The following is a 17033-nucleotide window of genomic DNA, read 5'->3' as shown; positions in this document are numbered from 1 at the left end:
ATTTTTGTGCAAAGGATAATTAAAGCTGATAATTGATATTCCTGATAATTCCTAGGATATATACAGTGGAAGCAAAAAGTCTGTACCTTGTATGGTATAGTGTGGTGGACTACAATGTAGAATACAGTGGTATAACCATGATGTTGTGTTGGTTGTTTAGCCCCAGGATTGTTCTGAACAGACCTATGACCAAAAGCATTCTAACTGTAAACAACCTGTCTTTTTATGGATATCTAGAACTGTATTATCTTATGAGTCCTTTCCTTATATAAGAGGGTAGCATTTCAAGAGAGATTTGGCTGCTAGAGTTACACAGTGTAGTAGACCATGGCATGTATGATGCAGCATTGTGAAATATGATGGTGTATTGTTTGTGGCTTAGCTCAACACTGATTATTGGAATCATTGGACCTTTGAGGTTCTCAACCAGGGTCCATATGACCCTTGGGGATCCACAGTATTTTAAGGGTCCATAGAAAATTCTGATTTAGATGTATTTATTGCAAGAAACAGCTAAGTTTCTTTTTCTAAAATTTTATACATGAGTTGTTCAACCCATACATGTTAATGTATGGAAAACAAAATAGGAATTTTGAAAGAAATATCTATAAACCAGTTTCTAAACATCAAATAGCTATGTGGATCCACCAGAATAGTATAGTAATCAAAGGGATCCATAGATCCCACCATGACCATCCTATCTTTTCAAGGGTATGTAGAGCTACTTTATAGTTTATCTTTTACTTGTTTCAGTCATTGAACTGTGGTCATGGTGGGGCATTATCTTGAAGAGTTTAGTCAAGCAGTACTTGTTTATTAAAGCTTTGTACTTATTCTGTTGGTCTGTTTTGCTGAATTGGTAAGTCATGAGGGTAGAAATAAATGAACACCAGTCATTAATCAGTGTCAGGGACAAACACAAGTTTTTTTCCATTTTCTCTGATTCTTTTCTGTTGAAAAGCTTCGACTTGAAATATAAAAGACTTTTTTCATTTCCCCCCGAGTGTCAAACTAATATACCTGTCTTTGTCTTGTTTGTCTATAAATTTCAACTATATATATATATATAGTCAGTCCACACCTTTCACACCCTCAGAGTTGGCACATTGAAAGGTAGGTCTGGTAGAAAGTATTATTAGTAGTAGTACTAGTTCGGTTACAACATGCTCATGATCAAGCAGACATGTAGATATGTGCTGCATCCAAGAACTAAGGTAGAGAGAAAGTCCTTCTAGGTTCCTCACAGGCAAAGAACATAGGTATAAGATCTTTAGGGTAGGGAACACTGATGGGGTTAAGGGCATGGGTATAGTCTCTGTGGAGAAATGGGTTAAGGTAATCAAGGTAGTCAAAGTCTGTAATAGAATACTTAAGCTTAGACTAGTATTGCAACATGGATTAGCAACCATTATCTTGGCTTATGCCCCTCAGCCAGGGCTATTTAATGAACAGAAAGATTGGTTTTATGACACCATCTTGCAGACCACCTTATCGACAAATGACAGGGACCTTCTCTTTGTGGCTGGCAACTTCAACAGGCATGTTGGACAACATCTAGGGAGCTTCCATGGCGTACATGGTGGTAACAGATTTGGTTCCTGCAGTGAGGGAACCAGGCATGCAAATGATCTTCTGATCTGTAATACTGACTTGAGGAAACCTGCCAGTCACCTGTTCACCTACCAGTCTGGTGGGTACACTAGTTAGATTGACAACATTCTCACCAGTAAACAGGAAAGATGGCTACTTATAAATGTCAAAACTTTCCCAGGTGAAGAATGCACCCCACAACATAGGTTCGTAGTTAGTGACTTCAAAATCAGGGCTAAATGGCTGCCCAGAAAATGACCAGCATGGAAAAGTGTTTGGAAGCTTAAGCATTCTCTGAATGGACAGAGATTTAGAGGTGTATTACTTGAAGCTTTTGATGAAAAAGAGCAGGATATAGTATTACATAATGTCGAGGACAACTGAAGGTTCCTATGGGACAACCTGTTGAGGGCTACTGACCAGATCTGTGTTTGGTGCAAAGTCCCCTCTCAACCTAAGGTAATGTGGTGGTGGAACAATGCAGTTGACAGGACCATTCAGGAAAAGAAACAGACATGGAAAGACTGAAAGTGTGGTGGTAGCAGGGAACTGTATCAGATTGCCAGAAGGGAAGCTTGGAGACAGGTTTACTTAGCCAGACTTGAAGTGTTTCGTATTGCTAGACAGTGTGTGAGAGAGAATCGTGATGTCATAGGAGAGAAATGTGTCCACATGGATGATGGCTCACTTGCATTTAATGATGCTGCAAAGAGAGAGAATTGGAGACACCATTATGAAAGGTTGCTAAATGAAGAGAATGAATGGGAGAAAGAGAGTCTACCAAATGTCTACCCAACTATTTGATTTGACAGTACCTTGGTAGATAAAGCAATTTAGGGTATGCAGACAGGGAAAGCCCCTGGCCCATCAGGCTTTCCCTGTCTGCATACCCTTAATTGCTTTATCTACCAAGGTACTGCTGAGATGGCTAAAATACCTGGTGGTGTAGGCTATAGTCTAGTCACCCATGTAGTCAACCAAGTGATACATGAAGGAGTCATACCCAGAGGTATCAAATTGTTGAATCAGGTGATGAAAGTCACAGAGAGGGTCATAGCCCAACTAATTAGGGAGAGAGTTAGTTTAGATGAGATGCAGTTTGGGTTTGTACCAGGGAGAAGCACCATTGATGTTATATTTCTGGTAAGACAGCTGCAGGAGAAATTCCTAGTGCCCCCTGACTGGCCCCCATGCTGGTGGCACATAAAAGGCACCCACTACACTCTCGCAATGGTTGGTATTAGGAAGGGCATCCAGCTGTAGAAACCTTGCTAGATCAGATTGGAGCCTGGTGCAGCCTCCTGGCTTGCCAGCCCTCGGTCAAACCATCCAACCCATGCCAGCATGGAAAGCTGATGTTAAATGATGATGATATACAACGAGTAGGCTTCTTTCAGTTTCTGTCTACTAAATCCTCTCACAAGACTTTGGTTGGTTCAGGGCTATAATAGAAGACATTTGTCCAAGATTTCACACAGTGGAATTGAACTGAAGGCCACATGGTTGGGAAGCAAGCTTCTTAACCACATAGTCATGCCTAATGTGTCCTTTTTTTAATTTGAGGGAGATTGGCTCCTTTGTTGGCTCACCATGGTGCAGTGTGGAATGTAATGGGGTGTATTAAGTTGTGGAATGCAATGGTATATGAAAGTCTAGTTTGGAATGCAGTGTGTATACTAAGATGCAGTCTTGAATGTAATGGAGTATAACATGGAAAGGTGAAAGTTTGTCCCAGTATCTTGAGAAATTTCAGTCATTAAATGAAAGACTTTTGAGTTGTCAGTTCTGAAAGTAAATGTAGACATGAGTGTTATTGTGGTCTTAGTAAGATATTTGTGAGGTTACATATTTCTTTATACTTTGGTTTATCATACTCTTTTAGTCTGGCTGTCATATAATGAATAATGCATGTACCCTGGTAGACGGGCTACCTTGATTGTCATATATAAATAGACATGTACCCTGTTTGACTGGCTTTCATATAATGTTGCATGTACTCTGTTATACTGACTGTTGTATACATAACCTGCATTTTTTATAATAGATAATTTTAAATGTAAAACAGGAAATGACACCATGATCATCATCATATTCATTTTCCATGCTGGCATGGTTTGGACGGCTTGACAGGAGTTGGCAAGGCCAGGAGCTGCACCAAGTTCCATAATCTATTTTGGTTTGGTTTCTACAGCTGAATATCCTTCCTTATGCCAACCACTTTACTAACTGTATTGGGTGCTTCTTGCAAGGCACCATTACCGGTGCTTTTTACATGGCACCATCACCGGTGCTTTTTACATGGCATCATAATCAGTGTTTTTGCCATTGCACTGTGGTTTTAGGATATCAATTCTGTTGTGCAACAATGCAATGTATATCTTACACATATAAAAGTGCAAGGTAGTACACACTGCTGCAATACCTTGCTAGTACCTTACACATTGCTGCATCACTTTACATGCCACTGCTCACAGAATTCTTCCTTGTGTAGCAAATGAAGAAATTTTGTAATCATCTTCTACTCAATGTGTATGTGTGCATGCATGTGCACAGTAATAATGGACTCTCCCTTTGAGAGCAGTGTATGATCATCTTGTAGTTTGATCAACTCAACTCCCTACTCACTGAATTAGCATGTACCCTGCTTGAATATTCCACAGACATGTGCACCCTTAACATAATTCTCAAATAGAATCAGCATGACTTTGTGTGACTAGATTGGACCTTTGAATTATTGGTACAGTTTCTGTCAACCCAGTTTCACTAACAAAGCTTGGATTAACCCAAGGCACTTGCCCAAGATGCCATACATGGTAATCAAGCACAGGACATCATGATTGCAAAAGTAACTTGACCTCTTGGCCATGCTTATATCTACATATATATATATATATATATATATATATGATGATTTTCATCAATGTTTAATGTCCACTTTTCTATGTTTGCATGGAGCAGACAGAATTTGTTGAGGCCAATTTTCTACAACTGGATGTCCTTGTACCCCACTCACTATAGCCACTCCTACATACCTCTGACATCCACATCTTTCACTCTACACCTCCCCTCCCCCACCCCTTCTCTGCACATCATCTCCATATTTTCTCATCTCCTTACAGGTTTAATGTACTACTGTTCTCTTCCCTTCCTCTACTGTCACTTATTTTCTCCAACCACTTTTCCTGCTTCCATACTGATATCTACCATCAACCACACCACTTTTGTTCCATTCACGACATCCATATAAACCCACTGCTAACTATTTGTCATTTCCTCTCACACTAATGAACTTACCCACCAACTGCTTCCAATTGTTTGTAGCCTCTCTTATACTCACCTTCTTTCTATCCTGAGAATACATCCTGACACCTCATTACTGCCATCACTGACTTCTTTCCAACTACTCTCATGCACCCTTATATAGTGTGGGGTAGCCATGTGTCTCCTGTGTCTATCCCCTCTATTATACATTAGCCTCTCAATTGCTGGCATAAATCCGCTGCCCCCTCTACTATTATCCACTTGTCTTATGAGTTATATGGCAACCTTTCTAGTGACTTTAGGACGGGTATCCAGCTGTAGAACCTATGCCAGAACAGACACTGGAGCTTAATGCAGTCCTTTGACATGTTAGATCCTGTAAAACTGTCCAGCCCATAGCAACATGGAAGATGGATGTTAAATGAGGATGATGACGATGATGATAACATACTATATGCACTCACAGTATATAGATCTATTTCTGACTGTGGTCTTCCTACCAGTTCAGACAAGGTTGTATCCATTTCAGAATGTAACTTTCATATCTTATCACAATATTTGACTATTGCAATCTGATGGATTAAATAAATCCCAAACAGTTACTTGGATGATAATCAATAACTCATCAAGATGTCCATGGATTACTCTGATCTTTATTCTTAACTATCAGTGTTGATGTAGATAAAGCCATTTCCTGTTCTTTCCAAGACCACACTTTCACCAGACATTCTCTGAAATGTAATCAATAGTGAATCAATAGTTTGGTAGGGAATTGCTTAAGTTTCCTTAACCAAAGCCACCAACAATGGCTGTTTTACATTGGTTGATGAACGAGTGATGAAGCTTCTATGTAGTTAGTCAGCCTACTAGAAATAGCAGCCAAATGTTTATCAAATCTTATTGCTACTGTCCATGTTTGGTCCTGAATACATTCTGATTGAAAGCAAAAAAAAATTAGATATTCATTGTCTGAACACTTTTGTAGGTCTGTTAGATCAGAGCTGATCTGGAGACAAATAATTACTTCTTCATATAGCCTAGAGCCAATGAGAGAGCCTCTATCTAAATGATCACTCAACCTGCTAGAAATAGCAGGTTATCTATTGTTTTAAAAATAGAAGTACACATTGGATAATGCAGTTCTGAATAAACTGCTCAAAAAGTTTTTTAGAAAATCTCTGGTTTGCCACAATTGTTATGTCTTTGATCATAGATTCATTCAGTTAGGAATAATCTAGCACTAAATAATAACTGCATAAGCTGCAATTCAGGACATTTGTCAGTTATAGTTATAGGCTGCAACACTTTTTGGCACCCATCTGCAGCAAGTCTGCTGGGAGCAATGAAAGTGAATATTTTGGCCATGGGTATAGATACTCTGTAGTATTTATGTTGAGATATGAACCATGTTCCCTTTAGGCAACAGACTGCTGACATTCTATCAACTCTACCGGCTGGGAATTTTTTCATTTGTTTCTACATTTGCTTTTTTTTTCCATTCTAACATGGGTTGCATGAATATATTATTGAGGCATTGTTTTACAGCTGAATCTGCAGATGATTTGTTGTTGAGGGAAATTATAACAATGTTATTGCTTGTGGCTTAGCAATTTTCAGAGAAGTGCCAATGTAAACACATGCGCACACACACACACGCACACAAGTACTCATATGCGATGGACTTTGTTCAGTTTCTTTCTGGCAAATCCACTCATATATCATCATCATTTTCCCTTGCTGGCATGAGTTAGATAGTTCGACATGAACTGACAGCCCATAAGGAGCTGCACTGAACTCCAATTTCTACTTTGGCATGGTTTCTACAATTTGATGCCCTTCCTAACACTAACCACTACACAGTGTACTGGGTGCTTTTTTTTTTGTTTGCTGGTTTGGTCACCAAGTACTTGGAAGATAAGACTCTTCAATTGAGTTAGGGTATAACTGAGGGATATGAAAGTATGATAGAAGGACAAGGTGTTTTGCTGAAGAGGTGAATATATGACTTCTCTATCTGGAAAGAAAGAGAAAAATGTGAGGTCAAGGTACACGGTGAATATGAGAGAGGACAGGGGTAGAGGAACAGAAAGGTGGGCAGATCAGTAAAGTGAAAAGAGTGTAATAGATGATTAGAGATCAGGATTGTGTGTGTGCATATTCACACACTCATGAACACATACACATGCAGGCACACAAATGCAGACAGTGGACGTTGTTCAGTTTCTGGTCTAGCAGTTCACTCACAAGACAACTGGTCTTCTCAGGACTGTAGTAGAAGACACTTGGCCAAGGTGCCTTATGGTGGAACTAAACTGAAACCATATGGTTCTGAAGCAAACTTCTTAACCACACAGCCATGTCTGTGCCTCAGTGAGTGTCATTTGAAATTAAGCAAGAAGAAAACGAAAAAGAAATTAATTAATTCAGATTTGACCTTTTTAGTGTCAGTCCAATATTAAGAACAAACAATAAAACCTAGTCTTCAACTCCAGTTTGCTGCTATGTGTGGATATTTTAGAAAGGAAATCTTATTACTTGATTGAAGTTGTTAACATATGAATATTCAAATGAAATTAAACTTGATATGCCAAGTCAACGATGCAATTTTAATCACACATTTGCATATAAGATCTGTCTGAGCACTTCTAAAATGACTTGATCAACTCGTTGTTCATGCTAACTGTTGCTTCTCCCCCCACTAATTGTGAAGAAATTTTTCATTTTACTACCATCACCATTTTGATTAAAGCTGGGGTGAACTGTGCTGTAGCTTGCTTTTGTTTTCTTGATATGATGTTATCTTTATTTTATATTGTATTTAATATTTTGTTGCTAAGATTTTTGAGCAAGGTATTAATGTTACATTGTCTCATTTCTTCTGTCTCTGAATCTGCATCCATTTACATATCTATATGATTAACCAACTGAATCTACAGTCATTCCACCTGCTAGAAATAACAGCCAACCCTCCCTCAAATCAGACAGCCCACAATTTGGGGAAAAGTTGAGACATGGTAGGCGATATACATAAAGCTGGGTGATTCATGGTTGATATGTCTTTGATTAAAGGTTTGTTCAATCACAACTGATCTGTAGCAAAAAGCAGTTGTTTACAGTTTTTCCTCCATTGTCACAGAAGAATATCTGATATTTTTTAGTTCTAATTTCTAAACCAATCTACTTAGTTGAAAAAGAGTGCCTTTGCATGGCCACTTATTGAAAAAGTAGCCAAATTATTCTACCATTGTAAAAAGGACATGTTACTAGTTCTAGATACATTATAGTTGAATAGAAAAAAAAAATTGGCTGGTCATGGCTGGAATGTCTTTGACTAAGGTAGGCCTGGAGATGAACATCAATAACTTGATATTTCTTTATTTATAAAATAAATAATAAAAGACTTGAATTTTTTTTGAGATATTGTTACAACAAAAAAAACATCAAAAACGTAATTTTTTTTAATGACATTTTTTAAATAAATTTTATATAAACTGGCAGAAGTATGTGGCTCTGCCCATGTGTTGTGGCAGAGTAGGCTTTTATTTGAAGATTGCCATTTCTCTCATGTTTAGCTATCACACAGAGGTCTCCCTCATTTGTACATATGTATATGCATTAGATAGCATGGTGTGAGTTGAAGATGTTGTTACCTAGTGGGTCCCTTGTTGGAGCATGTGTGTATTCTTTTGTTTCAGTTATTTGATTGTGACCATGCTGGGGTACTGCCTTGAAAGTTGATTAAATCAACTCCAGTGCTTTTCTAAGTCTGGCCCTTATTTTATTTAACTGTATTTCACTTGATTTGGATGTCCTGAGATGGGAGGAGGTTGCAAAATGGTCGCCCACTATGGAGACAAATTCTGCAAAAGGGAATGAAGTGAGGGGAAGAAAAACAGGAACTCGCCACCAAAGAAAAGCACATTCAACGGAAGGAAAAAACAGTAACACTGACAGAGAGCTCCTTCAAATGCAGTCGCTATATGCATGACTGCCATTCCCATGTAGTCCTCCACAAACACAGCAGATGCTGCACCACCATCAGCAGCTGACACAATTTTGGTGGGAACAGATCCATGGTCTCTCAAGATCGATGACTGCCAACTACTATTTACTGAAATGCCAAGTTAGAGGGATGCAAGCCAACGAGCACTGGTTGTCAGGCCATGAGAGTCAAACACACTCCACACATGCAGGCATATACATCCATTGTAGTATTATCCATCATCTGATTTAACACCCCAGTTGGTTCCCTAGATGCCTTTAGCAGAATCCATTCTGTTGTATGTAATCTCAGAGGCCCTAGTTAAAAGATGAAATATATATATATGTATGTATGTATGTATGTGTATGAATGTGTGTATGTATATATATATGTATGCATATATTGCATCATCATCATATATATGATGAGCTGATGGACTTCTGTGCAATGTCTGTCTGCCCAATTCATTCACAAGGTATTGGCCAGCTTAGACTGAAGTAAAAGACATGCCCACAAGATACCACACAGCAGGACTGAACTCTAAACCACACATACACTCCCCCATGCATAAAATGGTAGAGTGTAGTTTTAGGCAGATTTGACTATTTATACCAAATCTAGCAGTATATGCATAAAGTAGTATTGGGTTGGTACATAATTATTATGGCTATTTTATTCAACAAAAGCAATAACAATATTTAATGAAAACATTTTTTAATGATGGTCTGACTGTTTGCCAAGCAAATAGGAAGTAGTAATTGAAGTAGATGGTGAATATGCTCCGGAATAATCATTTAAAGATGTTTTTGTTACATCTTGTTGTTTTTGTTGAGAAAAAAAGCCGCAATAATTATGCACCAATCCAATAGTAATGTGTTTTGAAGATGATCTGGCTGTTATTTCTGTCAGTTAGAGAGATCATGTAGTGGCTTCTTTGGTAGCTATCCTGTGTTACATTGTTTCTAGATAAAATGGTTTTGTTATGTTGTATGAACTCGTGTATTATTTGTAGGCATCCCAGTTTTTGTTTTGATACTGTGTTTTCTCTTAACTATCTTATTGGTTCCTGTTAATTACTATTCTGTGTAAATCCAGAATTTCCTTATCAACAATATTACACACACAATATAAAGTTACCCATGAAAGAAGCAATGTTCTTCCAGTTGTAGCCCAGCAACAGATAAAAAATGTTGTCCTTGAGATTTATTCGTGGACACTGAAAAGCTAAGTTGGTTTTTTGGGGGTTTTTGGTTTTTGTTGGATTCTGTAAGCTTTTTGCATACAAGAGGTATTTCTGAATCAGATGGTTTCATGGGTATTCTGGACATGAAATCATTTTCTCCCATGAAACAATGTGTCAAAATAGTATCCTGAATAGTGTGAGATATTAATCCTTTAACTGCTGATCAAATACCATTATATATAACCAAGGTAGGTGTATGAAGGTGGCTCTTATTTTTAACAAGTCAATGTGGCAGAAGTTTAGTAGTTTCCAAATAATTTAAGAATTCAGCAATATAGTAGACAACCTTGCAGGGTTAATAACCATATCTGTAGATTTATAAGTTTCTGAATTTCTTGAAATGAAGTGTGAAAGCTTATTGGTTTCTGCTAAGTGATTTTTTTTTTTTTTTATGCAAGCATTTGTAGTTTTGTTGGGAGGTGGGGGTCTTGAAAATTTGGAAATTCTTTTACTATTAGTTCATCAACTCATGAAACTGATGTACTAATTCAAAAGGAATCTACACAAATTTTAGTTAAATTTTTCTTCAGTAAAAAAAAGTTGTCATCTACTCAGAATTGAAAAGATGAGAATAGTTTGGTTATTTCTGGATTGTTTCAGTTTAAACATTGAGTGATTTATAAGGATGTGATAGATAGATAGATAGAGAGAGAGAGAGGAATAAAGAAGATATTTAGAGGAAAGAAGAGAGATGAAATAGGAATGAAAATGAAATATGTAAGATAAAGTGAGGAAAGAAGAGAGAGATCACTTCTTGCTCTCATGACTACTCTGTTTTTCCATCCCCTTCTTAAACACTAGCTACGCCCTTTTTCTACCTTCATGATACATAGACAAACAACCAATTCAATTTTATAAGTAGTAAGATTAATTCCTTCTTAATGTAATTATGTTTTTTTTTCTTTGTGACAAATTAAAACAATGTATATGCAGGCTAATTTATTTCTAAAGTCAACACCTTAATTCCACTCATCTTTCTATTTTTACTGTTTATATTTTTGTTATCCTAAGATCTTTATCAACTTCTCCACTCCTACTTACATTTATGTTTATGCTTTAATGACTTGCTAATATTTATAATTTTAATTACCTACTAATGTGCCATTTATTTTTTTTTCTCTTCTCTGTTTCTATAGAACTGGTAGACAAATGTATTGGATCTCGCATTCATATCATCATGAAAAATGACAAGGAAATTGTTGGTTCCTTGCAGGGATTTGATGACTTTGTCAGTATCCTTTAGTTGATGTAATGGTTGTTGTGCAGTTACAGGCAGTACTCCAGCATGGTCTTGGTTGTGATGGCTAATACAGAGTAAAGAAGAATGTTCTAGAAACTATTTTTTTGTGTATTCTTTTATTATTTTACTAGTTTCATGCCTTCATATTTGGCCAATAATTATTTTAACCAGTGTCAAACTGCTAAGTTACATAATGCAAAGAAACACAAAATAAACACACACACACACATTAGCATGGCCATGTGGTAGCAAAGTTTGCTTTGCAGTCATGTGGTTTCAGATTTGGTTGAATGAAACTGTATGGAAATCCATTGTGTGTGTTTGTGTGTGTGTGAATGCCAGTTACATAGGTCCTTGATGTTATCATCTAAACGCAAAACAGACTTTGGTTCGGTCCTTCAATAAACAAGTATCTTATAGTTCAGTAGACATGTGCAGACTCATGGAATGAAATCCATCCAACTCGCAAAACAAGTGAGGGTTCACAACAGAAAAAGCGTCCAACTGTAGAAAAATTTTGACTTAATAAGTTTTATGTAACTCTTGCCAGCATGGGAAAAATGTAAAAGTGATAATGATCATAGGCTTCTGTATAGTGTCTGTTGACTAAGTTCCACCCATGACACTGATCAGCTTGTAGCTCTAGTAGATACACTTGCTCAAGGTACAGTGCAGTGGGTTCAAATCTAGAAGTATGTAGAATTTATGTATACAACGATGCTTGTATCTATGTATTATTTTCATGTTAACTATATAGAAAACCTAAAATTATGTACATTTATTTCATAGACTATCTCATCACTACAAGTATGATGAAATCTATGCTATGCTTAGATCTAATAAAACTGATACATGCTTCAAGTTCTCCGATACCTGAGGGTCAAAATATTTTGTTAGTGCCGGTGGCACGTAAAAAGCACCATCCGTCCGTGGCCGTTTGCCAGCTCCGTCTGGCACCTGTGCAGGTGGCACGTAAAAAGCACCCACTACACTCATGGAGTGGTTGGCGTTAGGAAGGGCATCCAGCCGTAGAAACACTGCCAGATCAGACTGGGCCTGATGCAGCCTTCTGGCTTCACAGACCCCAGTTGAACTGTCCAACCCATGCTAGCATGGAAAGCGGACGCTAAATGATGATGATGATGTTCTCATTTATTGTTTTGACTCAGTTCACTACTCCTGCAGATCTCAATCATACCTTCCTGCTGTGTATGTAAGATGTCCTCTCTTTTTTCATGTGTTGTGCCTAGATACATTTGCAATCATGGACCTCCATGCACTTTTCTTCCACCCACAATGTAGTAGGTCTTTCTAAATCCAGCTGGTAAGGCCATCACGTTTCTTTTCTCTCCATCTTTTCAGGCTTCTTTCTTTTGTCACCAAATGTTCAAGGTTTTTTCTTTGCCTTTTATTCTTAAAAAGCTTCCTGGTGGTCATAGCTCATTGAAGGACCTCAATATTTGTCATTTTATCTGTATAGGACACCTTCAGCATTTTTCTAAGGAACCTGTCTCTGCAACATAAGCTTTATGGTGATACCATCATATGTAAGGATTGGTTCTATGTATGCCCTTAGGATTATTTTCCTCTCTCTCATTGATAATAGTTTGACAGTATGTGCCCTTCTTTTCTTAAAAGAAGGTTTATGGAAGATTTGGCTGATATTTCTGGCAGGACAAATCTTCAGGCAGAAACTCTCTTATTGATTTGTATCCAGTGCATTTGAGGTTGTTTAGTTACAGGTTAACTCTGTGCAGATGTATAATCAAACCCATTCCAGTTGTAATAACCCCATTTCTACTCAAGCATAACATATCTAGGAGTACATTGTCAAATGTGCTTTGTTTTAAAGCAGTGGGGTGTGTTTTGAAGGAGATTTCATTGCTGTTTCTAGCATGTCAAGTGACTACATAGGGGCTTCCTCATTGGTTCATCCATTTTATTGTTGATTGATTTGTGGATTCCTATTTGTTCCAGCCTAAGATCATATATTTCTTCAACTGACTACATTCTTCAGTCTCAATAGTCCAATATGTATTGATGGCTTCATGTTCGTAATGTGTGAATGTTTATGGTAGTGGTAATAGTAGTAGCAGTGGTAGTGAAGAGTCATCTATGAATGTCATCCTTAGTAATGTTATTTGCTGCTGTCAAACCTAGTCTTAACCAGTTAAACTGTTTAGTATATTAGTAAAAGTACTTTCCTTCCACAAAACTTGTGGAGAATATTCTTATAGCAAATGAAACAAAACAAGCAACCCGTCCTCTCCTTCAAAAAACAAAAAATCATGAAAATAATCTGTAACCTTAAAAATGCTCAATAAATTCAAAAATATTTAGACTACTTTAGTGAGTGAATTATTATTATTATTATTATTGTTGTTGTTGTTGCATTACATTACTTGCCATGTGACTTTTTAAAAGAAGTAGAATGAAAGAAGTTATAAGAAGAATCTAAAATGCATATATGATATAAATATATAAGTAAAAAAATAACAGAATATCAACAGAAAAATATGAATAAAATATATAAAAAGCTATGCAAAGTGTTCTTTTTAACAGGATTATCATGTGGACAGGTCTCAGGAGAAGAATGTGTACTGCAGCAGGAAAAAAATCTTTTAGTGTTTTTGGAACTTGGTTTTGCCATTATTTTCTCAGTGTATTCATTGATCAATACTTTATTCTGTGTTCTAACCAAATGTACCAATATTGTTGTTGTTAGAGATTTCTATTTACAAGTCATCTTGTTATTTTATGCTCTAAGTTCAAATCTTATCGATGTCAACTTTATTTTTCATCTGTCTATGGTTTGGTAAAATATGATGTCAGCTACATGCTGGTGGGGGAAGGGTGAAAAAATACAACTCCTCTAAAATTTGTAGTTTTGTGCTAATATCTGAAATTATCATCACGATTATTGTTGTTTTATTGCAGTCATGTTGTGACAAAATTAGCAGAATATTGGGTTAAGTGACTTACTCAATTCAAATCCTGTTGAGATCAGCTTTTCTTTTCATCCTTCCAGGATTGCTGAAATATAGTCCCAGCCAAATACTGGGGTTTATGTAATCAATTAACCCCTCTCCTTTCAAAAATTACTGGTCTTATTGTTGATATTCTTAAGGCGGTGAACTGGCAGAATCGTTAGTGCACTGAATGAAATGCTTAGTGGTATTTCGCCCGTCACTACGTTCTGAATTCCTCCAAGGTTGACTTTGCCTTTCATCCTTTCAGGGTCAATAGATTAAGTACCAATGAAACATTGGGATCAATAAAATCAACTACCTCCCACCCCACAAATTTGAGGCCCTGTGCCTCCAGTAGAAAGGATTGTTGATATCCTTATTAACAAACAACAATAATAATGATAAGGGTAGTGAATTAGCAGAATTGTTAGAGCATCAGGAAAACACTTTATGGCATTTTTTCCAGCTCTTTATGTTCTAAACTTAGATGCTGCCAAAGTCAACAAAATAAATACCAGTCAAATATTAAGTTTAATGATATTGACTAACCTCCTCACAAAACTGCTGACCTGCCTAAATTAAAAGCAATTATTTAAGGTAACTGGCAGGATTATTAGAGTGTTAGAAAAATATAGTACCAGCTAAGTATTTGAGGTGCAGGCATTGACTTCATTCCCCAAATTCTTAAAATTGTTGGCCTTGTACCTAAATTAGAAACCATTGTTGTTGTTGTTAGAACAGAGCAGTGGGCTTAAATACCTTGTGGTTTTGTCCCTTTATGTTTCTAAGTTCAAATCTCTTTGTCCCCAGAGTAGTTTAATTCTGGCAAATATGATCATTTACATATTCTTGAATCATGTTTTTACAGTTTGGTGCTATATGTACTGCTAATCACTCAACTATGAAGTAAGCATTGTCAGCCAGTCTGACTGAGGTAAGCAGTTATGAATATTAGTATCTTAACACTATGACTACTGAGCCAATATTGGAGATTGTATGTGTCACATGACACTCTAGAAATGACAGTTAAATTTTCTTCAAATAAAAGATTTGGTTGTTGTTTCTGGCTGACTGAGCAACTGCATAAAAGCTCTCTGCTCCCTATAGTGTTATGAAAGAAACAGGAATTTTCCACTCTACTGGATAGAGAGTTAGCTTGTGGCAAATATCTAATATGCATTCTTTGACATCCACATGAACTGAAACCTATAGAATCAACTTTTTTTTTATTAAATTGAAACATGTATCTTGATGGTATAGTATTATATCTATATTATTGTTCCTTACACCCTTCCTCCCACACACACTTCTTCCTAATATAAAGATATTAATAATTGTTCATTTTATACTGTTTCCTGCAAAATGATATATTTTTCCATAACCACAATTCAGATATGGTGCTTGAAGATGTTCTAGAATTGTAAGTATTTCAAACATTTTATGTATCACTCATTCGTTCATAGGCTGGACAGTTTGACTTCAGTCTGGGAAGCCACAAGGCTGCAGCAGGCTCCAGTCTGATCTGGCAGTGTTTCAACAGCTGGATGCTCCTCCTAACGCCAACTACTCCATGAGTGTAGTGGGTGCTTTTAATTATATATATATATACATATATATATATATATATAATGTATGTATGTATATAGATGTGTATATAAATTTGTGGAAGTATACACACTTAAGAGAGTATTAAATATTGAAGTAGCATTGTATTATTTTGTTGGAAGCTGAAACTTCACAAATCATTACGCCAAGTTTCTTGTTTCCAATTTTTGGAACATAATCATTTTTTTTTTTGTTTCATTTAATTCTGTTTTATTCTATTGGTTTCAGCAAAAGGCTATGGTTCTGCTAGAGCACTGCTATTAGCATTAGAGCTTATTTAAGACTCATTTCCTGGCCCCATCTCTCAAATTAGTCCCTTGTGAAGTAGTGAGTTAGAGTGGAATAAAAAATGTACAGTGACCAATCAGGTCATAATGTCAACAAGAAAAAGTAAGCATTTTATTTTGCTTAGTCGGTGAGAGGCAAAAGAGTGGGATGTAAATACACACACACACACAAATAGCAACAAGATGGGCATCCATACAGTTTCTGTCTACAATTCTATTCACAAGGCACTGATTGGTTTGGGGCTATAGCTGAAGACACTTGCTCAAGATCCCAATGGAACTGTTTGAATATCATATAGTGGTAGTGGTGGTAGTAGTAGTAGTAATAGTTAATCCAAGAAAAAAAATATTTCACCCATTACTATCCTACTTTTTTTTTTTTTTAAGATGGTAATGTATAGTTTGAGGAAGATTTGGTTGCTGTTATTAACATGTAAAGCAATTTTGGAGAGGCTCTCTTCGCTCATTTGTAATACAGCTTTAGTTATGTGAAAATGAATTCTTTACAAAGAGACATCCATCTATATTTCCTGGTAAAAATGGTGCATGAATGGCTTGAGGTTTCTCTTGACAAAAATGAATTGGTTAGTTGCTCTACTTTTGTAACGAAACTGTTAAATTGAATTAAAGATCAGTCCTCATGTTTGGTTAATTAATTATATTTATTATAGTCTAGCCAGAAATAAGATTCCTGCACATTTACTCTTTTTACAAGGAATAATTCAGTAAAAATAGATCTGTCTATTTAGCTGTCACATTCTTAGGAAAATTAAAATGCTGTTTTACGGAGAACTCATCTGATTTAAGTTTGGTCACTATGTGTATGTGTATGTGACCTTTTCAATATCATTAAAAT

General features: G+C 36.5%; 1 protein-coding gene across 1 annotated transcript in view; it reads left to right on the top strand.

Moving 5' to 3' along the window:
* Positions 1–17033, top strand: part of LOC115229921 (U6 snRNA-associated Sm-like protein LSm5) — a 61466-nt gene that overhangs the window by 28535 nt on the left and 15898 nt on the right. The window contains exons 2-3 of the mRNA XM_029800185.2: positions 11213–11308; positions 15678–15705. Of these exons, the coding sequence (XP_029656045.1) occupies positions 11213–11308; positions 15678–15705 (124 nt within the window). The remainder of the gene's footprint in view (positions 1–11212; positions 11309–15677; positions 15706–17033) is intronic.

This window comes from Octopus sinensis, linkage group LG2, assembly GCF_006345805.1.
Source record: "Octopus sinensis linkage group LG2, ASM634580v1, whole genome shotgun sequence".
Classification (NCBI taxonomy): domain Eukaryota; kingdom Metazoa; phylum Mollusca; class Cephalopoda; order Octopoda; family Octopodidae; genus Octopus; species Octopus sinensis.
The sequence above is the reverse complement of the archived record's forward strand: the minus strand, read 5'-3'. Positions and strand labels throughout refer to the sequence as shown.